Raw genomic sequence first — 27,507 nt, forward strand, 5'->3', positions numbered from 1 at the left:
AATAAGATGAAGAAAGAAATATGTGATAAACATTTGAGCCCAAATGCTATCTTTACATAAAACTATGCATATGAGAAAAATATTTACGCCAATTATATATGTAAATAGAAGTCAGCACTTTTTATTGCAGTCTATATGAAAAATTATTTAAAAAAAAAAGTACACTCAATTTTCTTAATCCACAGGTGTTAAATAAATGCATAATATTCGAAGCGAATTATAGCTTGAGTCATTTTCTGGATGTAAAGAAGGATAATATGTCGTGAACATCAATCCAAATATTGTGATAAAAATCGCGAAAGTGAAATGTCAGCGATTAATTAAACTCATGAAACGAATGCACTACGAGATTTTCTTCTAATACGCCATACATTTTTTACCGCGAAACAAATGCAAATTTAAACATAAACGACATACGCTCACATGCATGAAGATTGAGCGTCACAAGAGCATTAGACGCTCATTGGTCCATTTTCGAAACCCCTCCCTCAGTGGTTACGCTGATGTGCATTTGTGAAATATGCTGCCCGATTCTTTCCTAAATTGTAACTATTTTGCCGCACCGGTTGCACTCATGCTCTGGCGCCGGCCCTGGTCCTGATCATTATCAGAAAAGTGAGATTGGTAACAACAACAACAATACATTTAATTAACATCAAAATCTTTATTTTAACAAAAAAAGGTCGCTTGTAACGTATTTAAATATAGTCCCTTTTTTGAATAAATAGAACGATGACATGCACGAGTTACTTAAAAATAAACAGTTTCCATAATGAGAAACTAATTGTTCTTTTACTTGATTCGCAGTCAACACGAATCATTTTGTAAAAACGAAAAACTGATGTCCGTTAAACATTGAATACATTACTCACAAACAACTATTTACATAAAGGATGCAAACAAGGTTACAGTAGTTCTGTAATGAGAACAGGCTCTCCATCTTTATCTATAGTCAATGTAGATGCTTGCATGTCATTCTCTTGAGGAGGTTCGGAAGACGTTGGGTTTGACGAAAAATATCCCGAAGGCTGCCGAGAATTAAGTTCGTGATATTCATGATTCTGTTTTTAGGAAAAGAGATAAGTATTAGACATTTAAAGAACTAATTAAAATAATAAAAGACTTCAAAAGTAAATTTTATTATCAGACTGAAATTTTTATACTGAAAAGTTTAAAAGTATAGTGAAAGTTTAAAACGTTATTAAAATTTTGCTTAAATATATCATTGGAGTGACAGCAGTATTTCAGTTACTTCAAAATTTATATAACCCACTGCTGTAGGTCACTTTAAGACTAAATCAATTTTTATAGAATTTTTTCCTGCCTATTTACCTCCAGCTGAATGTCAGGATTTTGACCAGTGGAGCAGCCATCCAGTGTCGCGTACTCATTCGCCGGCTGTTGGTGGAAAGTTGCAAGTCTGTTACCTTTCCTCAGAGTAGCATACACCGCATCTGCCTCCACCTCTGCTGCAGTCACTTGTCGTGGATTCTCGCTGTGGTCGGGTACCACACTCATACTCAATTCCTGTAGGTGAAAAGGGATAGAATCACTTATCTTTTGTGAAAGAAATAGGATCCTTCTGTCGACAGAGTCGTAGCTAGGGTTTTCAGCGCCCAGGGACAATTGAAGATTTCGCGCCCCCTACTGCTTGCCAAGGATGGAAAACATTTAATTCTAAAATGTCGTAACATCAGTTTGGCGCCCCTTGGATTCTGCGCCCGGGGACAGATGCCCCCCTCTAGCTACGCCCCTGTCTGTCGGCATTTTAACTGATGTCATTACTTAAATTCAATTTAGTAACTTAATTTGCTTACATATGAACCTTTTAAACAAGTCCATGAAACCTCCATCCCTTTTATTGCTCATCATGCAATAGAAAAATTTTGAAAAATATCGTTATTATTCTAAACACTTATTTTCGTTAACTCGATTTCTGTGTAACTAAAAAGTATTCTCGAAAAGCAAAGAGCAAAAGATTTAAGTTTTCAGTACTATGAAGAATTCACTTTTTCTGAGTATTAAGGATGTACGGATTTATATTTTATTTTAAATAATCAATTTTATTTAGTTTGTTATTCTTTCCTATAAGCCTTCATTCTCTTAATTGTCAGTGCCAGAATATTTAAATTTGGTAGCGCGCGTGAAGGAAAGCAAATTCTACCTTGACGAAAGAGTTTAAAAACCGAGGTTCAGTAAGAAACAGAGTTAGAACTATTGCCGTCGCCTCTGTTGCTTTTAAGTGTCTGCTCCCCAGAGTTATTGCTGGTTCGCAATAACTCTGACTTAAATGCATTTGCTTGCTGCCACTAGTTTTCGACGGAGGTTTAAGAAACAGGAATTATTCTGAGACCTGTGGTTTAGTTCAACTACTTATACATATCTGAAATCTTTAGTTAATTCTTTGATTTCACTTACCGCCCAAGCAGTGGCGTAGTTTGTTAGCTTCGAGCTGATGCATTATAAAGTTTAAAGAGTTAATAAAGGATACTTTTAACCCTTCTTCTGTGCAGTTACTACTCTTACAGTTCTCAAACAGGATTTATCCAAGTAGACTCTACAAGGTATTTAATTCTTTTTTAAAAATTTTATGTTCCGAATAAACAACTTGCTAAATTAAGTACTTTAAGCTCCTCGTAACGGAAATTCCGTTTTAGTGGACTGAAGATGGCAAAAGTAACTTAAGGAGGGATATTCCAGCATACAGCAGGGTTCGGTAGCCATTTTTACTATGCGGACTTATTTAAAAAATGCAGGAATTCGGCGAGCACCATAATAGTAATAAAAATAAATATCAGGTTAAAATAAGCATACACTAAAAATAAAAATAAATATTACACCACATATATGTTACCGTGAAAGACCGAAATTGGAGAATGTCGACTTTCACCGGAGAATGTCAACATTCACCAAATACGTCGGTGAAAGATCGAATATTGTATCACATTCTTGTACATTCGGACCCTCACTGGTGTATGTGGGCAATCACAGATATGCTCTGATGTGGATCGAAAAGAGAGTATATATACACGCTGTCATTCCAAAAGGAAGTGTTCCACAAATAAATGCAGTTGTAAAAGTAAGGGCCTCTTGTGCAATTCAAAGTGTCATAATAGTTTAAGTTGTTGCAATAAATAAGATTTGAATTACACAGTTTAGTAATTTTTTAACTCTTATTATTTTCCTTTCTCATTTTGAATGTACTGTATGTTAAGTTCTTATTTTAAGTCTCAAGTGCGTTTTTATTACTGATTACGGATTATTATTGATTTATTACTGATTACGGATTATTATTGATTTATTACTGATTACTGAATTACGGAGAAGAAAATATAATATTCTTATATGTTCAACATTCACCATTAGTACATGGTGAATGTCGACATTTACCATCGGTGTTAAGTCAGAAATAAGAGTATTTGGAAAATATTTCGGACATACACCAAGCGACTGTGTGAATGTTGACATTCACCAGGCAAAGTCGACATTCTCCAGATTTCGGTGTTTCACCGTAAGATATACAATATTAATATAATTATATCAAAACGGAGTTAATTTTGCGTTAACGCTAAAACGTTTATGAAAAAATCTGATGTGTACACTACGACTTCCTTGTAAGGAATATTAAATTATACGCATTTTTTCACCTGCATTTCATTTCATTTCCTGCACTCTCGTGCTAGGTTCACTTAACAGCGTTATTCGCCAAATGAATTACATTGTCGCAAAAAAAAAAAAAAAAAAAAAAAAAAAAAAAAAAAGTGCGCCAAGATAAAGTTTTAAGTTTCTCGCCAAATTTTACAAAATGTAATATTTAAGTATAATTTGAATCGTAAAATCCGAATATGGCAAAAAGGAAATCGGTATGTCATTTCAGAAAAAGTCCGATTTTATGTCAAATACCTACGCCAGAACAAAGCTATATGTAAATCTAATATATATTCTACGTCGCACTTTCGAGATATGAAAAGTGAAAATTAAATTTCATCAATCAACCCAGTAGAATGGGAGATACAGATTTTTATTTATTTATTTATTTTTTTGGTGCAGAGTGTACAGTGGTGTTCAAAATTGTGGACACTTTCGGAAATTTTTATGTTTTTGAACTTTGTATGCTTATAGAGAATGTTATGTTTCGCAAAATGCAGACTTGTATATATCATTTTAAAGAGAATTTATTACTAATTCAATACAAAACACAACATTCAATTATTTGCAATACAAAAAAGTTATATGTACTTTAATATAAATAAAAACACAGTTATGAAGTGGTTTGTAATGTCTAGCTTTCCTGGCCAATCACTGTTCTTGTTCTGAGAACCAATCAAATGTTAGTAACAGCCAATAGAAGCTGACATTATGTTTACACTTGAAACAATTCATTATTTTGCTTTGTTCTGTAGAAGGAGGATCTGTTTCTTATACACTGCAATTACAAGTAGGAATTTTTATAAAAATTTTTAACGTTTAGTCAAGAAGCAATGACATCCAATAAAAGAGTAGATTGGACACCTAGAAAGAGATGTAATATTATTGTGTTACGAGAAAGTGGTCTTTCCTATGCTGAAATTGCAAGACAGGTGGGTGGTTCAGTGACTACATCTGGAGTCCGAAAGTTTTGTTTACGATATCAGGAGACAAATTCAATAAAAAACAAAGAAGGAAAAGGCCGAAAAAGGTGCACCACATCTATTGATGACAGAAGAATAAAAAGACTATGTCTCCAAGATAGAAAAATGTCATCAGCGGCCATCAGAAGTGATCTGAATGATGCTGGTGTTTCTGTCAGTTCAAGAACAATCAGGAGAAGATTAACGGATGTGGACTGAGAGGTAAAATTCCACGAAAAAAGCCTTATCTTAATTTTCAGCAACGAAAAAAAAAAAAAAAAAAAAAAAAAAAAAAAGACTGCAGTGGGAAAAGGAACACATTAATTGGACAGATGATTCAGTGGTCACAAGTTATATGTAGTGATGAAACTAAGATATCGTTATTCGGTAGTGATGGGCGAAAATATGTAAGACGTAGAATAGGAGAAGAGCTACATCCCGACTGCATTCAAGCAATTGTGAAGAACCCAGTTAGTGTTATGATTTGGTCATGCATGTCAGCAGATGGTATTGGTCGCCTTCATGTCATCGATGGGACACTCAATGCCACAAAATACATTGACACTATTCTAGAACCAAAACTTCTACCTTCCATCAGAGATCTCTTTCCCAACAATGCTTCGTTTATTTTTCAGCAGGATTCTGCTCCTTGCCACACGGCCGAAATATCGAAAGAGTGGTTTCGTACAAAGAGCATTAAATTGTTGTCATGGCCAGGAAACAGTCCTGACCTCAATCCTATCGAAAATTTGTGGCACCGTTTGAAAACTCTTGTCCGAATGAGGCGCCCATCAAATAAAAGGGAACTAATTGAGGCTATAATTGTTTCCTGGCATCATGTAATAACGAAAGAAGAGCTTAAAACTCTTGTCAGCTCAATGAAACGTCGATGTGAAACTGTAATAAAAAATAAAGGGTACCCTACTAAGTACTGATAACTCACTGGAATCCTCACTATCTAATGTATATCGATAACTATTATCGTTTAACTTTTTTGTATTGCAAATAATTGAATTTTGTGTTTTGTATTGAATTCAGTAATAAATTCTCTTTAAAATGTTATATACAAGTTTGCATTTTGTGAAACATAACGTTTTCTATAAGCATACAAAGTTCAAAAACATAAAAATTTCCAAGTGTCCACAGTTTTGGCCACCACTGTACAGTTCGCTTGATTTTTAAAATGGCTACAATAAAATAAGAATTTTTACTAAAATTATTCATCATAATTACGAGCATTTGTTGTCCAAATATCTAAAACTAGAATTTAGACATTTGAACGGCGGATACTTTAAAAGTGCTTCGCAGGCACAGCACAAAATTTACGGAAAATATGCTTAGCAGAATTGATTTATAACCTTTCGCAAATGATCTGCAAGCTGATTTAAAAAAGTGTACCGCGTTATAACAAGGGGTAATTTCTACTAAATTAACTATATTTAAATCCAACTTTCACACCTTAATTTTACCTTTAAGTTATGATGTGATTATCACTATAATTTATATTTCGGTTGATTGTCTATTTGACGCAGTTATTCAAAGAATACAAAAATTAAATTAAATGCTGTGGAAGTAAATAGAAAACTTAATTTTTTTTAATAAATATTTACTTAATATAACAAGAGTAACAAAAGTGCTGTACAACTTACTTGTTCTTCATACAACTTTAGTTTCCTGCAAAATAAAGAGAAAAAAAATTAACAAAAATTGCTGTGCTGTAAAACGTTTGACCCTTTTTTATAAATTAAATAAACTAAGGAAAGAGTAAAAGTTTTATGCAAATTTTCTTGATTAAAGTTCTGAAAAATAGTGATTGAGTAGTGTTCGTGAAACCGCATCGTCGATTATGGCAAAGTTTAACGCTTAAAACAATTTACTTCCGAAATCAATTAAATTGTGTAGCATATTTTATGACTCTTACTGATGAATGGAATAAATTCATGTTGCGCACACACAAATAAATAAATGAAATAAAAAATTAATTAATTAAATTTTAGATCAAAATGCTGATAACATATTAAAGCACTTATGCTGTAAATTTCATACAGATGCATTATTAAAGCCATATCAGCAATCCTTTCTGAGTTTCTTTCTGAGTAAAGTTTTATTTCAATTAATCCATCATCTTATTATTTCATTATTTATACTGTCACTTCTGCTTTCCTCGGCTCCCATCAGAAAACGAATTAGTTAATGAGTATATAAAAATAGAGTTCTTGAAGCTAGAGAGTGAGTTTTTAATGTTAAGAGAAAATCCGGCAAATCAAAGGACAGTTGCAAAATCATCAACAACAGACAAATGCAATCAAAACGATAATGCGGATTTAAATCTTAAAAAGGATAAAAAAACAATGTGCATCGTCTTTCTCAACGACATAGCCCTGAACGTAGAACGCGCTGTGGATTTCTTTATGAGAAATAAATCCGTACAAAATGGAAAAAATGTTGTCACAAGAGATGAATCTTGAGATTGTCGTCAAAATGGAGAAAAAAGTCAAAACATAAAGGAAGTTTTTCAAAGCTGTTGCTAGTTTTTCATATAAAGGCAAATTAAAAATAAAGAGAGTGGAGAAAAATGTTAACATCAACTCCGCATGTTATCAGAAACATATTTTATACCCAATTTTCAAACATGAAATATTTTCTCTTCACCCACGGTGCCATCAATCAGTAGAACTGCAAGACAAAGAAAGCAGCCGCACTTTGTTAGTTTCTTGATAAAAAAATCTGATTTGTGCACCACATGACTTCCTTGTATCGAACATTAAATTATACGCATTTTTCTTGCATTTTATTTAAACTTATTAAACTGAATTAAGTCTACTTCGTCGACATAAACCATAGTAGAATAAATGCACTCTTTAAAATTCACTATATTTGTTTACCATTAAATCTACTTCGTCGATAGTACATAAACCACAATAGAATAAATGCACTCTTTAAAATTCTCTATATTTGTTTACCATAGCGACACTCTGGCCCTAGGTCCACTTAACAGCTCTACATTTCAATCATTCGTTAACTATGTCTATGTCTTATAACTTAGTAAGAGGCAATCCACCATTAACGGCCTTTACCAATATATTATACTTGACTTTTAAATTCATTTTTTAACTCAGAATGCACAAAATTTATATCATCTTAAGAACTATCTAATCGTTGCCACATGTTCTATTCGAATACTATAATAAATCTAAAACGATGCATAAAAGAAATTAAGCAAAAAACAACCATAACAACAAAAAAAGTAACAAGTTTTCACAGACGATTTCAGTATTTCTCATTCAATTAATTCAGTTCTCACATCGCGACAAGGCAAAAATACATAAAAACTCAAACTGTCTGTATTGAAGTAAACCTTAAACACTTATTTCTTCCAATAAATCCCAGAATGGATTAAGCATGATTTAATTCGCAATAATAAAAGAAGGTGTTATCTTTGTTACTGCAAAGCTTACTTTCTCTAGATTGGCAACAAATCTACTATTCTGTGGTTTCAAATGTAAACAAGCAATGGCCGACATGGCAAAAATTATTAGGCTTAGTGGCATTTAAACAACTTTTAAATTGTTGATAATTCTAAAAATATTGCATACAGATTTTCTAAAGGCATAAAAACTTTAACCGTAAGATAAGAACAACATAAGTCAGTTATATTTAAAGCAAAAAATGCACAATTTACAAACATATAAGAATAAAGGAACCTGAAATCACTGAGCCGAGTAACAGAGTGGATATATATATATACATATATTTATATACTTTTGGTGCGGCCGATTGCAACCAAACTACGAGGTGCACATCTACATGTTATAGCAGTCCCTATATACAAAATTTCAACGTTCTGAGGCTACTCGTTTTTGAGTTATGCGAGATATATACGTACGTACGCACTGATGCCACGAAAAATTCTCTTCAGAATTTATTTTAAATTAGTTTTACAATATTTTTGGGGAAAAAGAGTCCTTTATTCTGTCCTTACGTACAGATGTCAAGCAAAAACATCGTTAAATTGCATTCCATAACAGTGAAAATGGATATTTGCGTTGAAATATGATGCTTGAAACTTTTCACGATTGGAATACTTCCTTTTTACTTCGTACAAGGAAGTAAAAAAGGAACAAGAAACGGGTATCAAGGCTTCACTCATATCCCTACTAAATCTCCTGATATATCAGCCAAGGATTTTTGCTATTTTGAACTTTTAAAAAGCGGATTGTCCAAACGTCGACCTCCTTGGAGTTCAAGAGAATGGGATAAAATACCTCTTCCGGTTTTTGGAAATTAGGGTGTAGAAAGATAGTCAAGAATGAGAGTTATCAAACTGAACATTTAAAACGCAAAAATTTTCGGCACAATATTTATGTAAATACAATGAAAGTCGTCTAAAAAATGAGCGAACACCCTCTGTATAAAGCAAATATTTGTGAACTTAATCGTGATGCATCTCTTTTATTTCCGGTACTTGTTGTTGAGCACTACCTTTAGAAACTAATACGAAATTCATGTAACGTGTATAAAAAGTCTGTATAGTATGAAGTACTTACTGTTCAGTCCACAAAGGATTTTCCCTGAAAAACAAAAAGAATCATAAATAAATGATAAAAAATGAATGAAAAATTTTAAAACTTCAACTTCAGAAAATAGAAAATTTACTTCGTTACTGCACTTGAAAAAAGGTTATAAATAATATTGTTACGAATTTTGTAAATAATTGTAGTTAAATTATATGCGAAACTGAAGTATCTTTTGTGTAATGTAACATAATGTGCTTGAAAAATTGAAACTCTTCCGGAAAAAAAGGTTACGGGGATAAGTCTAGAGGTAAAAATGGTTAGTTAAACTGCAGCTCGCTAAACTGTTGAAATATCGCCCAGCTGGCGGATGTTTTGGCGACTAATTTTTCTCACCAAACGTCGCCAAACTTGGCGACATTTTGGTCCGATCCCTTATAACTGTGATTTATATTGTAATTGAATAATTACAATTGATCGTTATATATAATTGTAACCATATCCGTCCCTTATATGGGGCTTTAACGTATACGGCTTCGAGCAATTTGGAGAAACGGGTACTAGAGATTTGTTAGCGTCCGGGAGAAAACTATATAAGAGCGGAAAGATCATCAGTTCTCAGTTTTAAGCAGCTCTGCAGTTGCATGCCATGAAAGATGAAGATTTCCTCCACTCAAGATTAATTATTTTATTTAATTATTCATGAACTGTTTTGTCTTCCATCTAATTTAATGGATAAGGACACAGCCAATTCGATGACACCACCTGCTCACGTGACCATGGTCACTTCCCCTTTTACACTTTCGACAGTTCGTCTTGGACTCATTCTTAAGGTGTCAGTACTTTTTTTTTAGTACCTCCAGGCCCACAGTGGAAAGTCACTTCAAGAGAGCCGGAACACGTCGTGCACTACTTGCACGACAATCGCGGCACATAAACGGTAGTTGGAGCAGTTCACAATTCTTACTTCAGTGTTGAGTTTGGAATATTGATAGATCTCCGTGCGATCTTCCCCTTTTAAATGCGTTTTGCATGGCGTTGTGTTTATTGTTCTTAATAGTTTGAAGTGTAATTACTGATTGTACTCTGATACTGGGAAGAGCTGAGTATTTTTGTAGGAAGTTCCAGAACTGTAAAGTTGTTTCTTTGGCGAAAATAATTTTTTTCAAGCTGTCATCGGTTCTGTGCGCATTCAATCCATTACGAACCCTTACGCACGTAACAATAAGACATGCAGAATTAAGCTTGCAATAACGTTTAAAGAGGATGTTAATAATGTTTAAAAGCAATAATGTTGTTGACGCTATGGAATTCGGTCGCTAGAACGTAGCTGACCTACAATTGTTAAAATATTTATCTTTAAGCGGTGGTAATGGATTGTGCTATTAGGTGTCTTTTATACAGATACATTAACTATTGGCAATTATCATGTACGACATTGGCGCATGGGGTTCCAGGGCAGGGGAGTTGGTAAGGCTCAGAATGAAATTAGGTTCATTCAATCCAGAGGGCTTGGGGTTTGGCTATCGCTCGATGTTTTAGGATAGTCCCCACGGAGGTGGTGTGTATCTTGGCCGGTTTGCCGCCCTTCTCAGTCTTGTATAAATTATATTATCAGAAATATTTATTACGATCCGGTAATATGGACGTTATTCAATATGAGTCAAATATTGTTACTAAACATTCTTTTGAAAAATTTAATTACCATCTGGTTTATCCGACAAAACGTATTGCTTATAGTTTTGATAAAATTTTACCTAAAATTGATATGTAAAATGTCCATACGGATGGTTCGGGGATCGGGGGACGCTTTGGAGCAGCTTTCGTTATTTACTTTTATGGAACAGAAATTCATAATTGTCAGTATAGACTGAATTCTTATAATTCCGTTTTTCAAGCAGAGTGTGTAGCGGTCTTACAAGCTCTAAAATGGATTAAGATGAATGTTTACAATAATGTTAATGTTAATTTATATACTGATTGCCACTCGTTGCTTCAATTGCTCTGCCCCGACAATACAAATTTGCTTATTGTGGATATAAAATTGTTGCTTGAAAATATGTACCCTAAAATTGTGTTGCACTGGGTCAAAGCCCATGTGGGGTATGCCGGAAATTAGAGGGCCGACATTCTGACCAAGGAGGCTGTTACTAAAGAGAACATACCATTTATGGAAATATCTGGCTCCAAACGAGTAGCTTTAACTCTCATGAAAGAATATTTTAATAATGGGTGGGAAGAAATGTGGGAAAACTCTACTAGGAAGAAAAACCTACTCATAGATATTAATATTTCAAATAAAATGTTTATTTACAATGATATAGATATGAATCAATTGATTACGGGACATGGGAGGTTCCCATATTACTTGAATAGGTTTAATATACAAGATAATGAATTATGTTTGAATTGTGGTGTTCCAAGAAATACTAGACACTTCGTGGTGGACTGTCCGCTAATAGATACTATTAGGAAAAGTTTTAATAATGTATCAATTGATTTTAAGAATTAGAATTTTAAACATTTTAAGCATTTTTCAAGAATTCTAATGCACTTTGTTAATAATAATAGGCAAGTTGTTGGCATTTTGGTTTGATGGATTTACTTTTGTGGGCATTATTGGTGGTGCAGTAATTTTTAGGAGTTTTAATTTAAATTTTTAATTACACTTGGGATTTAAAGGGTTTTAATTCTTAGTTTTTATGTGTGCCTGTCAATTCCAATGTGTTGTTTGTTTGGTAGTATTTTGTGTTTGTGTTGTTCTTATATATGTACCTTTCCTTATTTTTGTTTTCTTATACTAACACATATTTTTCTTGGTTAGTTTTTTTTTGGTTTTATGGGTGACGCTTTAAGATCATAAGATTACTTCATGATCAGGTGGGTGGGGAGCACTCCAGCAATCTAACATTAACTATTGTATATTTATGATTTGTGTAAAGTGGAAACAGTTTGGATTCTGAAAAATGAAACAGTGTTCTTTCAACTTCCGTTTTCCATAAAATTTTCTGTTGTTTGGAATAAAATTATTATAACTGTGCATTGTATAAAACATAAATATTATTACAGCTGTAAAGGAAAGCTTTATTATAAACTGCTGTATAAATCATTTAAATAAAATTAATTTAATGTTTAATGTAGAAGTTTATTAAACATTTAAAAGCAGAAAAAATTCGACCTTAGTCTGAAGTTGATGTAAAAAAGCTCGGTTGGAGAGACAGTCTGACAACACTTCTTGATATGCGTATTCACTTATGGCTGATTTGAAATTAGCCATAAGTGAAAAGCGAACTTATTAGAAGCCTATATTTAAAATTAGCGAGTTTTCCTTTCTTTAACACTTAAAACTAATTTTGAACTAACTACCTAAAATAGTTATTATAAAAAAGAAAATATATATAATGATTTTCATAAGTCGTATCAGTGCAATTTCATAGTTCCAGCTTGTTATTCATAACAGAGATGAAGAAGTCCGATAATTTGCTTAGTTTGTTTGAAAGATTTAGCTTGAAAATTAACTTCAGTTTTTTGCTAATCAGTAACATACAGATTTAATTTGAAATAAAAATTAAACATCTTACGTTTTGCAGAAAGGGAATACACTGGCGCGTGAAAGATAAAAATACTTTGTTTCGGTCAGTGGCAACATATTTCTTTTAAATCGTTGAGTTTTTGATTAAATTTTAAAAAACAAATATTTTACACTTTGCTGAATGTCAACGCATTTCCTTTAAATCGTTGAGTTTTTCCGACTTTGTGTGAAACGTAAATATCTTACCCTTTGTTGAATGGCAACACATTGTCTGAATTTTTTAATCAAAATTTCATTTATAGATGTTGTCATTTGTTCACGATAATAGAAACAAACATACGTATACACATACATACTACGTGTATACATACACACATACATACGTATATTCATTCACACGTATACATTTTTCATTATTTAATGATGATTTCAAGAACTTATGCATAATTTTGGATAAAAGTATTAATTTTATCTAAATGTTAAGACTAAAGCAAGTTTTCTTACAGTTGTAAAAAAAAAAAAAAAAAAAAAAAAAAAAATTAAGCTAATATAAACAGAATTATTAAGCTTCATATGAATGAAGCAAACAGCATTGTTAACCAAAATTCTTTTTAACGTGGACAAACAGACACAAACTTTTGAACAAATAGTTTGCAGTTTATTGTATTTACTCGCGTAATAGTCGCACCCCCGTTTTGAAGTACAAAAAATCCTCAGAAGTGTACCATATTGTATAGTAGATTTCTCCCGCATAATAGTAGTCGTACCTAGGCTTTCCCAATGAAAAATTGTTAAAAAAAAAGTGCGACTATGTTGCGAGTAAATACGGTAATATTAAAGACATACTGAATAAAAAAATACATTACCATATTTTTACAATATTATAAAAAACTTACGTTGTGTTTCCATTGTCCGCTTCATCTCGTGGAACTAAGAAAAGTGAAAAAGTAATAAATTAAACAGTAAACAACAATTTTTTTTTTCGTAAACACGCATAAAAAAAGCGCAGCAAATGCAATACGAATAACATTTGTAAAGTTTCTCGTCAAGTGACAGTTTTTTTTTAAAAATTAAATTAGCTGGTAACAAGAAGAATGGTTCAGAATTTGACACTTCCCTGCTTGACCAGAATGAAATATCACTGCGTATTATTACTACTCAGCGAAAACTAATTTATTGATTGACAATTTTCAGGCCCAATGAACTGAATTCTTTTCAGAAGTTTGTTTATTAGGTCTTTATAAAATATGGCTGATCATTAGAATATGAATTTAAAAGTTGGAGCTACATAAAAATTTACTCCAAAACTGAAACGAGAGGTGTCATTTGAGATACAGGCAAGATCTTATGCAAACAAGTTTTAAAATGAAGGAATTTGTAGATTCTCATTGGTGCTAATAGATGGCAGAACGGGCAAGCAATTACATACCAAGCATTACAACGTATAGAAAACTTAGTAAAAATTTTTTTAGGATTAATAATATAAATGCATTTCACCCGAAAAATTATTAAAACTTGTAATATCTGCAAAGGTTCAACAATATAAAATATTTCAATTGTTTTCTTGAATACTATTGCCAGATATTTTATCAAATGGAATTTTTTGAGAAAGCTTATTAAATCTTCTTTACAGAAAGAGTTTTTTTTTATTCCGTAAAATGCTGTTAATTTTTATTAGTTATAAATGAAGTTGATTTATTCCAACTGATGTTATTTTTAGTGTTAAATAATTTACTGTTATTGTACAACACTGATTTGTGATATTAGCTTATCTGTACATAAATTGACAGGTTTTTACCACAACAATTTCTTAACTGAAAATACTTACTCAGAGCTTCGTGAATTTTGACTGTGTACCTAAAAGATAAAAATAAAAATTTTATTAAGCATATTGTTGCAAAGATTTAGAGGCGCTGCGCAATATGTATAAAATGTTTTCGTACACTATTTTAAAAAAACTTTTATAAAAATATTCTTACACTCTATGTTAAAAGATTGCGTAAACAACAACGTTTTTACTTTGATATTAAGGGAAAAGAATGTCATTTTGGCAAACCTTACCATTTTTTCAAGCAGAGACAGCACACAATCATAGTAATTATGCCAACAAATATAACGACGAGCAGAGCGATGAGAGCTGCAAGGGCAAGATCGAATTCTTCATCCAGAAGATCTACATAAGCTGGCTGTTAGAATAAAAAATAAGGAATAATAACATGTAAAGTTTGATGCTTTATGCAATAGTGCAATATTCATATAATGAGACAGCATATCAAGCAATAACATCTAAAATTTAATTGTTTTATTTTAGAGAATTAAACTGATGCTTTTAACATTATAAGAAAGCTTATTGATATGGTATTTGAACTAATATTCTTGATCAGGACCGAGGAGAATTTTCACAGAACACATGAATGTTCCGTTAAAAAATCTGCGAAAACAACTTTAACTTTCACTTGAAGGCCTTTGACATAACCTAAATAATACTAGTATTTTGACATAAACAAGTTATTATAATAGCAAATAATAAAATTTTATAATTAAAAAAATTGTGTTTGTATTTCCAGTTTAATTGTGACGTAAATACCTCCCAATAAGAGAATGCCACCGCACCAGACATTTTGTTCCTTAAATTATCCATTTTTCAGAGGATACACATTAAAAAGCATTTCTAATAAAAATTCAGATTATATTACGCTTTAAATAAATGACATATAAATAAGTAGCTTAGTCACAGGTATGTTTTGAATTTGAAATTAATGAAAATGAAAATTCTTAATTAAAAAAAGTTTAATTATTATGATATGAACAAGTTTTGAAAATAATCCGTTATACGATTTTGTTTGAAGTCTGACCACTGCAAGCATTTTATTCCACGTGTATGTTCATGTCACTGATAATCTTAAGTCCTTCACCGTGATCTACAATTATCATGAAATTCTTCACTGGGAAGTGTGTTTTGAGGCATCTGTATAGTTTTTCGTGCCACACTTTTAGTCTGGCTGTTCTTCATCTTCACTGCTTTCCGAGTTATTTTTGTTAAAGATCATCAACTATAGTTGAAATAAAAGATTTTATGCCATTATTGGTGTCTTCAGTGCACAAATCGATACCGATTTCTAAATATTCTTGCATGAGCACTGTCACTGATTTTGACAAGTTCAAACAATTAATTTTCATCAGTGTTTTTATTGACAGCACCTGAAAGTGGAATTTCAAAGCCTGCTTTCTTAAAACAGTGCTGAACACAATTTTGTGATACGGATTTAACAGCCTTAATTAATCACTGAAAGACATTCAATACATTGATACATTTCCCAAGCCGATGGCTGTTTTCGCAGGCAGCCTGACAAAGAACATGCTGTAAAACAGTTTTCTGTAAAGAATCTTCAAGTCTGTAATTCTACTTTAGTACAAAGGCTATAATACTGATGTTGTATAGGGGGATGGGAAATACACTAATTTAATTGATTTTAATTTTATATTTGGTGAGTAAGGTGGAATGTGAATTAAGTAAGTATTGAGCAAGTTGGAGTTTAGTTTTACATTTGGTGAGTAAGCTTGTCAAGAAATAGCAGATTTCTATTTTTTCTAGATGATTTTGTATCAAAAGCAATCAACAATTCTGAAGTTTTTTCATCATCTGTGACTTTTTAATGTGATGCCAATGGACTGATAAAGCTTTTGGATTGATGTGTTTGAAGCATCTTGTTTTTTTTCGCCTGTCCAATTACAAGTGGTTGCTCCAACTCTCCTTCCGTACTACAACAAAGTAGCATAAGTGAGACATTCCTTGGAGCTTCTTAACACCAGAGCACTTTTCTCCTATGAAGCAAAGAGTTTTATTAGGCAATATTCGACAAAATAATCCAGTTTCATTTGCAATGTAGATATTTTTGGCCTCATATCCTTCACTGGTTTCATTTAGCTTTTTTATCCACTTTCTTACGTGTTGCATATCTTCTGATTTTTCATCATCATAAATAGTTTTAAAAGTAATGTTATGTCTAAGTTTTCTAACCAACCATTTCATACTTTAAAGTTTCAGAAATATATTTTGCCTTTTCTTGCAATAATACTCCACTTACAGGAATTCTATTTGCTCTTACAGAACAAACCAGTTGAACTCTACTGCATCAATTTCTTGCTTCAGTTTTTCTAAATTTGAGAGTCCCAGAATGTTCATTTGAATTAATAATGCATAATATATTTATTTCTTCTCTATCCTTTAGCACATAACTAACTTGGTTTTTATTAAATCTTTTCCTCTAAGTTTCTCAAACTTAAATTCCTGCTACATAAATTATATCAACATGTTAATTTTTCATCTCTTTGGAGCCATGCAAAAATAACACACAAATGCAAAACTAAACTTCTTTTGCTCTCCAGAAGTTTCACTCTGTCCACATCGTGGGAAGGTGGTTCAGTTATCTCACCAGCATTTTTTTCCTATCTTATTTTTATCAGTGTATATCTTATGTAATAATTTTTATATCATTACTATGGATTCAGACTACTGTGACCTTGTCACTTACCATGCTTTCTCTCCAAGTCACGGCTCGACTGCTTTTCTGTGCCTTCGTTTTCGCCTCGTTACCCAGAATTCTAACAACTCATTAATTAATGCATTAAATCAAAGAGTTTAGATTCAAAATCTAATCCTAATTAATAAATAAAAAAAAACTATGAAAATCTAACTGAAATCTATATGCTGATTGAACAAGTTAGCTACTGATACATAATTCTAAGATACTAATTGTTCCACAAGGGGTAAGGCCTTTGGCCTAGGCACCCTGGTGTCTCATACACCGTTCCACTGGAGGCCATTTTTTCCTCATCGGCCCTTGTCTTCGATTGCCTTAGAAACTGCTAACACTGTAACCTTTCTGAGAACTTTAGGAAGATCAACTGGATTTTGAATTATGCCAATGTGAAATATCCTTTTGATTGTATCACAACTTGCTTTTTACCAATGTATATTGTTCCCCTTTTATTCCTCCCTCCCTACTGAAAAGCACTTTTCAAAAGAGCATTTTATTGTTCTTTTATCACAAAATTATCTTTCACCGAGCAGAAACTTGCCTCCGAAATCTCAAAAGATTGCTAAAAAAGAGTATTTCTATTTTTATTTATTTCTCCACCTCGATCTTATTTTGGAAGCTTTTTTTCAGTGTCCCTCACATAGAGTGTTCCTTAATAAGCATTAAGATCATAATACATTCAGATCCCAATTCAAAGTGACAGGAACCAACAGAATGGTTCCTTAAATAGAGGTATCCCTTACAGGAGGTACTACTGTATGTACTACTGTAACATTGAATGAACAAAGTCCTTCTTTTCCAAAAGCAAGAAAGTCTAGCAAACATTTTGTCTACATTAATTAAGTATGCAAAAGTATTATTTACAAAAAATTTGTTACTTTACCACTATTTTGTGGATTTTAATTTCTTGGCGGTCACTGAGTACTTTCGAATTCGAATCCACGGCTTCCAGCACTTGCGGTATGAGCATCATTTCATCTTGGTTGTTTACTACATGGATGTAGAGATCCGTCCTAGCAATGAAACAAAGTGGTGAGTTAAAAAATTTAATTTTGAAAACCGTCAGATTTTATGAAGATTTCAATTAGGATTCACTCTGCAAAATCATTGAGTTCATTTTTATAGTATATTGAGTCCAATAACCAAATTTTAGCATTCACTCTAGCATGGCACCATGAATTTCACAGTAATTTTTTTATAATGTTGTTGCCATATATTCCGGCGTATAACATGTACCCGTATATCCTTTGCGTACCACCTTTTTCTCTTGCGTACCATCAGCGTACCATCGCTTGAGAACCCCTGTTCTAGAAGAAACCGAAAAATTTTCATGCTTCCTTTAAAACTCATAAATAGTCCACTCTAATACACATTAATTATATTATTTAAAAGGAAATTTATAGCTAAAATAGAAATGATTTGAATAAACTATGCCAAAAATGAAAAAATAATAAGATGCGAAAAAATAAAAATAAAAGTTTTTATAAAATAAGCTTTCATTTAAAACTCGTAAAATAATGGGCGAACTTAAAAGAAAAATAATTTATCATACAGCTTAACTGACACAAGCGCTTAAATAATTCTCTTTACTAAATTTATCTACAGTTTTATATTGAAAATAATAAAAGCACGTGGTTCCTTTTATAAATTTATAAAGACAATGGCTTATACTTTTGGTAGTCCAATTTACTTGTGACATTAAATTGAGGAGGAGTTTTGTAAAAAGATGTATTTAATAATCTGCTTCAAAAGCTTGCCAAAAAATTACGTTAAAAATTGTCGCACAAAGTTTTTGAAAACGATTTTTTCCACTCTGTCCGGCAGTGCAAACATTAAAATTCTGTGACTTTTAGTTTCCTCGTTAAATGTGCAAAATTTCTTCTCAATATTGAATTAAAAAGGTCTAAATCGAATTTTGAAAAATGTCGCTTAGCCACATTACTTTTTCATACACAAACAATGTATGTGCAAAGTTTCAGCTCGATATAAATTATCAGGAATTAGTTCAAAACTCGATGACAAACTTTTGACCATGGTGACAAACATTATGAGTGAACTAAAAAGTTTTTATCACAAACTCACTCTAAAATCACTCACACAAAATTAACTAGGTTACTTAACTTACTCTAAATTTTATTAACAGCAAAACTATGATGTTTTGAATTTGCTTCAATCAAACATTCTTTGTACAATTAAAGTCCAGATTTTGAGCTTACAAGCTTGATTACTTCACTGTATAAGAAGGTTTGGTTAAGAGCATAATATATTCAAATAAATGCATTTATTTAACAAAAATGTTTTTGAGGAATATATTAAAATAATTTACAGTTATCAAAATAATTATTTATAGCCGCCCACCCTAGGCGTAAAGGCTATTTTGAAACGAAAAAATAAATAATTAACTTACCATTTTCTAACTAATTTTTTCTTTTCATTCACGTGGTATCTGATGTCATCAATTACCACTACACCTCTCGTGGCATTAGAAAGGATTCTGTGAGATAAATAGACTTTATTAAATCACTTAACAATTATCTGTAAAATTACGACACATCTACATAGTCAATAACGATTTGTAAAGCTAATGTACGTTTTTATATATATGTATATATTTCTTTCGTAAAATGAGAAAGCAGTTTTTTTTACATAATTATTATTATTAAAAAAAAATGAAACTGCGTACTGTATAAGGCATTTTCTCCCTGCCTTCCGCATGCCTTTATAATGTGATTGGAAGCCCATGCGACGCGTTTTCGAGAGATCCGAGGCTAAGAATATGTAATGTTAAGAATGAAAGCTTCGCCAAATATGGAGTGGCTCCCTCAGACCACAGAGGGAAACAGAGGCTATCATTCCGGCTTTATATCATTTTGCTCATGCGCCAAATAGCTGTTGAAACTGTTCCGAAAGAGAGCTAGCTTTATACCTTTTTGCGTATGCCAGTAATACACTCATGTCCATAAATTAAGGATAAAGCAAAATCAGGCAAAGGAAGAGTTAGAAGCAAAACAAATTTGACTTATTTGTAAAGCTTATTTATTAAACAAAAGGTAAAGAGCAAAAAAAAAAAAAGATGCTATATATTTGAAATTATTAAAAAAATTAGCGATTTTTTCTCCCTGGAGCAAATTACGAAAAAAAAAAAAAAAAAAAAAAAAAAAAAAAAAAAAAAAAAACTATTTACAAAAAAACCAATATTACATGGTTGGTATGATTGTTAATACGTTGTATGTCTCACAGACGATGCAATACAGACCGTACAACGCCTAGGCATGCTGAGTATCAAATTATCGATCACTCAAAAAGCAATGCTCTCCGAAGTTCCGGTAGACCTGTAGGAGGAGGTTGACGGGCTGCAACTCGTCGGCCAAGCATGTCCCACACGTGCTCTAGTGGATTCAAGTCCGGTGAGAATGCTGGCCAGTCCATACGGGTGATATCCTCCGATTGAAGGCATTCGCTTACGATGTTTGCACGGTGAGGACGGGCGTTGTCATCCATAAACACAAATTGTGCGCCCATGGCGCCCAGAAACAAACGTACATGTTGTTCCAGAATGACGTCCCGATAGATTTGGATTGTCATGGTTCCAATTTGAACATGCAGGTCAGTTCTGGAACCCAGAATAATTCCACCCCAAACGAGCACTCCTGCACCACCGTAACGGTATCGTTCAATGATGTTTTCTTGGTGGTAACGGGTACCTGGAGCTCTCCATATGAAAGTCCGGCGAGAATCAGACTGCAAGCTAAACCTGGACTCGTCGGAAAACATCACACAAGCCCACTGTTGCGGTGTCCACAATGCATGCTCTCTACTCCAGGCTAACCGCAGGCGACAGTGAGTTGCAGTAAGTGGAACGCATCTGACAGGTCTACGAGCATATAGACCAATCTGCTCTAAGAGCCTGTACACGGTCTGCCTTGAAATTGTCGTACCAGTAGCTGAAGAGAGCTGACGAGACAGGTCTGAGGCTGTGCTCCGCCTATTTCTTTTGGGAGTGACTGCCAAATACCGGTCGTCATTCGGCGTTGTAACTCTGAGGCGACCTGTGCTGTAACGTCTACTCACATTACCATCATCTTGGAATCGTTGCCAAAGCTTAGAGTTGACACTCTGGGCAATTCCAAGTTCGTCTGATACTTCCAGTTGGGTACGCCCACATTCCAGACGGCCGATAATTCTACCATGTAAAAAATCCTCCAAATGCGTCCTTTGTGTCATAACTATTCGGTTATTGCACTGAAATGCTTATAAAGCGCCTGTGAACAAGTTTACTTCTTTGCCTGTATTCCTTATATATCACTCTCTTACACTCTCGTCATTGTGACGTACCATCGGTGTCATCTGGTTACTTCCTGAAATTTGCATATGATTCTTGAAGATGTGTGTAGTCATTTTACAGGTGATATATTTATTTTAAAGTTCGATTTCCGCGTGACTCCGAATTATCCTTAATTTATGGACATGAGTGTAGTTGTCGAGGCCGGTGTCGAAGGTCGCATTCGTAAAGATTTCAGAGTTCTGTGATGCCATCTTTTTAATCGCCTTATCGATGTAAATCGAATCAGTGATTTGCGCGAGTAGATTAATAATAGATTATTCATTTTGACTAACAAGATTTAGGAAAATCCGAGTTAAATTGTAGCGAAAACCTTTATCAAGGAACAAATTCTATAAGTTCTTTAAATTTGTACGGTAATTCTTAATTTCCCGTGCAAATGCCGATTTGGTGACGAGAATTTGTCCTTTCTCGATCTAGCAGCTCAGAAGTGATACATTACGTCTATGGAAGCTTTCATTTATATATATATATATATATATATATATATATTCTTTGTCCGAAGTTCGAAGTTCGGAGAGGGCATTGCGGTTTTCTTCAGTTTCCTGACTTCCAAAAGCATTTTAAGCTAATTTTCTCCTATCCAGCTCGCCTTCGTATCCGTAACTGTTTTTTCTCCTCACTTCATTCTGGTATAGCGTATTTCGCTTCGTGAAAGGTGCACGAATTACGATTTACTTGAAATTATAGCTTTGGGTTCTCAAATAAGTTGGAAAAAATAAGTGCTGTAAGGTGAGGACGGAACGTACTATGATCACAATAGGAGGGGGTCGAAAGGTCTTGAAGTGCCTATAGTATATTACAAAAGAACAATGCCTTAATTCTTTACAGCATGAATTTAGTGACTATTATTCTATGGGGCGGTCCAAGATAAACTAAACCCAAGGCAAATGATGTCTCTCAGGTTCGGTACGCTTTATCTTGGACCACTCTGTACATAAATTAAAATTCTGTAAAATGTAAACAGTAAGCATTTTTAAAGCTTGGATATATAAAATGGTGTTTTCACCCAAAAAAATCATTTCAGTAAAATTATTAACAGTAAAATAAAGGAACTTACTCATGGATTAAAGTTTCACGTTTATGCACTTCTTCAGGTGGTTGAGGTACTATAACTCTTACTAACTGATTTTGCTCATAAATCCACACCTGCAAAATTGCGAAAGATTTTAATAGTATTTTCATCATATCACTAACAAATTACGAGTTTAATTAGAAGATGTCCTAATGCATGAAAAGTAACATTTTATCACATTTAATATATGTATATCACTCTGAAAATATCGCAAAATCGAATGCATTATACATTGCTCCTTTGCTTTAACAATATTAACAAAATAATATTTGTTTTGATTTACAGTATTTATTTGTAATACACTGGTGTGCAAAATTAAGGACGAAGTCGAAAAATTAGCATATCAGCTGAACGAAGAGGCAGAGCGGACAGAAAGACCAATCAGTAGATTAAGTAAGATGATGTACGGTAGCACATGCGCAGATATGCAGGTAGACGTAATGAGGGAGTGTCTGAGTAGTATAAAGCATGTTGTCGGTGTAAGATCAGTATTTCTGGCAAAGAGATTGCACGCCGTATAGCAGTTAAAATCACACCGAGTAGCAGCCTCAGCGAGAAATGGCGAATAATCAATCTGTTAGACGACATCTGGATGATTTTACTCGAGGTCAAATCATTGGGAAGTTGGAGGAAGGCCGCAGTGTGACAAGTGTGGCTGCAGTGTTCGGAATGGCTCACAGCATCGTTTCACGACTTTGGAGACAATTTCAAACTACAGGAACAGCTATCCGGGGGTTTAGTAGTGGTCGTCCACGTGTAACCACACCCGCAGATGACCGGTATATTGCCTTACAGGCCAGAAGAAACAGGCGGCAGACAGCGGGGAAAACCGCTAGACACACGACACCGGCGACTGGACGACCGATATCGCGTTTTACCGTGGCCAGAAGACTGCACGGTGGTAGTCTGTTTGCACGACGCCCTGTACGGTGTGTCCTCTAACGCCTGCCCATCGGAGAAGGCGTGGTGCCGGGAACACCGGAATTGGAGAGACAATGAATGGGGACGAGTACTCTTTACAGATGAGAGCAGATTCAGTCTGAGTAGCGATTCTCATCGCATACTCATCTTGAGAGAGCGGGGAAGCCGCGATCATCCTTCGAACATCATTGAAAGGGACAGGTTTGGAGGTGACGGTGTTCTCGTTTGGGGAAGCATCATGTTTGGTAGTCGTAGAGACCTTCACATCTTCGACGCAGGTTCAGTCATCGGGACCCGTTATTGTAACGAGATTCTTCTTCCATATGTGCGTCTTTTTAGAGGCGCTATGGGTCCGCAGTTCCTTTTCATGGACGACAATGTACCATGTCATCGCACAGTAGCTGTCGAACAGCTCTTAGAGAGTGAGGATATTGAACGTATGGATTGGCCGGCACGATCTCCGGATCTCAATCCCATCGAGCATGTATAGGATTTTCTAGGTAGACGCTTGGCAGCTCGTACCTTACCACCAGTAACGATTCCGGAGCTTCGATTGGCGCTGCAAGACGAATGGGCAGCAATGCCTCAACAACTCATTGACACCCTCATTCTCAGCATGGGCAGACGTTGTGAAACCTGTCTAGCAGTCAGGGGAGATCATATTCCCTATTAAAGACCGGATGTTTCTTGCTGGACACCCAGCACAGGAATGTTTCGGCCTTCAGTCGCATTGCGCTCCATGCTACTTTTTCAATAAAGCTTCTTTTTATCCCTCTGATTTCTCTTTTAGTAAGTGTTGCTTACATTACTCATGTCCTTACGTATTGGGGATCTTACGGTATTAAATGTGTTGATTTGGAAAGCTTTTGTACAAAGTTATATTGAAAAAAAAAAAGTCTCGTCCTTAATTTTTGCACATCATTGTATATAGCTGTATGTGATATCAGATGAAGAAAAATACTTATTATTAAGTTTAAATTAACATCTCGTACGCTGTCGATGAGACCTAGATAGGATGTTCTAAGGATATAATGGGATGCGTTTAGGAGATTAATGGGATATTCCGCTGTTGGAAACTCAACCGATATGGGGCTATAGTGAGCCCTTGAATTTAAAACTGATTTATTTACTTTTATCTTTAGAATGTAGTTAAATGTATAAGATGTGTCAAGTGAATTGTCTCTCGTTATAATGTGTCAATAAAGGATTAAAAAAAACTAAGTAATTTTCAGTTACTCTCTTTAGAAGCTCAGAAGATCAAGAACCAGGTAAGAACTATTATTTATATCCCATTTGTTTTATCCGCGAAGTCGTGAGAATGCAGTTAAGTCCTGATAATACCCCGTACGTTGTGGATGGGACTTAGTTAGGATGTCCTGAAGATATACTTTCTTCCTTCTTGAGCACACTTTGTAAGAGGATATTCGCATTTATAACCTTTTCAGAAATTTAATAAAAGAAAATAACATGTTACGTATATATTCTACTTACTTAGAAAGCACAGATAAAGATTTTATTTCTTGTTTCGCGTCTCATTTCAGAAATATTGAGAAAAAATTCTTAATTAAACATACAGTTACTGCTCGTATGAAGTAAAGGAAGTACTGTAATCGCGAAAAATTTCAAGTATGATATTTCAACGAAAATATTCATTTTGAATGCTCTGGAATCCATTTGAATAATGTTTTTGCATGACATTTGTATGTACGGACAAAATAAAGGATTCCTTTTTTCCAGACGCATTGTAAAATGGATTTAAAAGTGAATTTTTCGTGACGTCTATACGTATGAACGTACAGACATGCGTTACAGACATTATTTTACATTATGCGAGATACATACCTACATACTGCAAATGTATCTCGCATAACTCAAAAACGAACTTGGATATTTAGTTTTGTTCTTGACTTATACTTTGAATGAATTTGGCCAACCTTCTATATAGCTATATATCTTGTTAGGGTTTATTCTTTACTTGTACTTTGAATCAGTTTCGGCTCAATATGCTCCTGGTTTGAGCTGTTCAATTGGTGCTCGCATATTAAGACGACGGAACACATTCACTTCTATTAATTATTGTTAAATAATCGGAAATTGGTTTGTTCTCCTTGAAAAACCAATTAATTTTCGCTTAATAGCAACAGTTTAATTTTTCTTCACATGCTTGTTCTGTACTATTTTCGTAATTTTTTTTACTTACTATAAACAATACTAATTTTTTACTACACTAGCATTAATTCAATTTTATTCATTTTCCTAATTCCTTTTTTTTTTCCTTAGGAGATAATTCCAAAAGTGATTTAATGAATATATATATATTCAAAATTTCTATAACTCTAAAGAAAACTCGTATTAACTATATTTTTTAAATTTCTCAACTATAGTGATATGATAATTATTACTTAAACCTTAATCGGAGGTAATAGTTGGATGACTACGATAAGAAATTTAATGTAAATATAGATTATCCCTGATGGATTCTGAATTGGAATTTCAGTAAAAGAAGATTAATTTATATATTTTTTCTCCTTGTATATTTCCCCCCTTTTGCAGTTTCTGTTTTCGAGTTTGTACAATGTAGAGACATTAGGTATTTTTTGGAAGCAGGCAAGATGAAAAATTAGCAACCGCCTTCCCCGGGAATCGAATCACGGGCCTCTGGAATACCAGCCCAGCGTGCAGAACCACTACACAACGAAGGCACGCCAAGACGGTAGGAGAAATACCTTATACCTACTATAATCCTTTTTAAAATTTTGAATTGTTTAAATATTGTGTTAAACCTCTTATACAAGGATGCAATTATTAATATTGTTGATGAATTGCATTGCTTTGCACAATGTACTTTTAACTGTATATGCTATAAGTTTATATATATATATACTGCCACTTTGTTACCCGGCTCGGTGATTTAGATTGGCAATTTGCCAGATTTTTTTAAATATTTATTTCGATAATTTTTCAGATATTTAGCCTGTGGCCTTCAAGCAGTTGCAAAGTCTAGTTTTACAGTCTTTTCGTCGTATGAGGAATGCCCAAACATGAACTATCACAAAATTTAAATTTTAAAATTTGTAATAACACAAACGAAAGGATTTTGATGTGGGAAGGGAGAGAAAGAAAAGGGGGAACAGAACACTTACTTTCACAGTTGCTTTTGCTACTCTGAAAGGTGAAGCAACTTCTTTGGCAGCCACTCTCAGTTCAAAACGAGCATGATCATATTGAGCCATTAGCTGTGCCGCTGTGATATGGCCATCCGATGAGATATTGAAAGGAGATGGCACGGGTCGGACACTGCCGCTGACACCCGGACGAAATAACCGGATTGCGTCGAGCCTGTATTCAAACTTCCCGTTTTCACCTACATCCGGATCAACAGCGGAAACCGCAGCAACAAGATCTCCCACTTGCATCGACGTACGGATACCTTAGTAAAATAAATTAAAATCAATGAATTTTCAAAATTAAGAAAGTCAAATGCTAACACTCTAAATCTGGAAAATTCAGTCAAACTTAGTTCTGAGGCATTTGAGCAGAATTCCTAACAATATTTCGTGCCATGTCCCTTACGAAACATTTTCGTAGAAACTGATAGAGCTCTTTAAAAATTTTCATAGAACTTTATAGGTAATTCTCTATAGAAACGCTACTTAATAAAATTCTAAAAAATTTTTGCTACATAAAATAAAATAAAATAAAAAATAAATAAAAAAAAAAACTGGAAGATTTTAGATTTTATTTTACACCTAAACGAGTTTCCCCCCCCTCATTTACAGACACATGCACGTTTCGACAGCATTTGGGCTAATACCATATTGTGCTAAAAATATTTAAAAACAGCATATCTTTAGAATTTCCTATAGACAGTCTCGCGTGCCGGAGATAAAAATGCTTTATTCCTTACAGTGTTGCCACTGCTCGCTTTGAAATTGTTAGTTTTTTAATGAAAAATGTTATAAAGTATTTAAT

General features: G+C 33.7%; 1 protein-coding gene across 3 annotated transcripts in view; it reads right to left on the bottom strand.

The window, feature by feature from the left end:
* Positions 1–644: 644 nt before the first annotated feature.
* Positions 645–27,507, bottom strand: part of Cad87A (cadherin 87A) — a 164,418-nt gene continuing 137,555 nt past the window's right edge. For 2 of the 3 annotated variants that reach the window (XM_035376800.2, XM_085816133.1), the window contains exons 35-45: positions 26,679–26,965; positions 22,600–22,688; positions 19,605–19,691; positions 18,081–18,210; positions 14,718–14,842; positions 14,485–14,513; positions 13,553–13,586; positions 9,158–9,181; positions 6,260–6,284; positions 1,333–1,527; positions 645–1,061 (exon numbers count right to left, since the gene is read on the bottom strand). In XM_035376800.2, the coding sequence (XP_035232691.1) occupies positions 906–1,061; positions 1,333–1,527; positions 6,260–6,284; positions 9,158–9,181; positions 13,553–13,586; positions 14,485–14,513; positions 14,718–14,842; positions 18,081–18,210; positions 19,605–19,691; positions 22,600–22,688; positions 26,679–26,965 (1,181 nt within the window). In that variant the 3' untranslated portion in view covers positions 645–905. Of the gene's footprint in view, positions 1,062–1,332; positions 1,528–6,259; positions 6,285–9,157; positions 9,182–13,552; positions 13,587–14,484; positions 14,514–14,713; positions 14,843–18,080; positions 18,211–19,604; positions 19,692–22,599; positions 22,689–26,678; positions 26,966–27,507 lie in introns of those variants that run through there. The other variant, XM_085816134.1, reaches the window with a different exon arrangement.

Source organism: Stegodyphus dumicola, chromosome 4 (genome assembly GCF_044657685.1).
Source record: "Stegodyphus dumicola isolate Sdum_Otavi_A_Nest chromosome 4, ASM4465768v1".
NCBI classification, from domain to species: Eukaryota; Metazoa; Arthropoda; class Arachnida; order Araneae; family Eresidae; genus Stegodyphus; species Stegodyphus dumicola.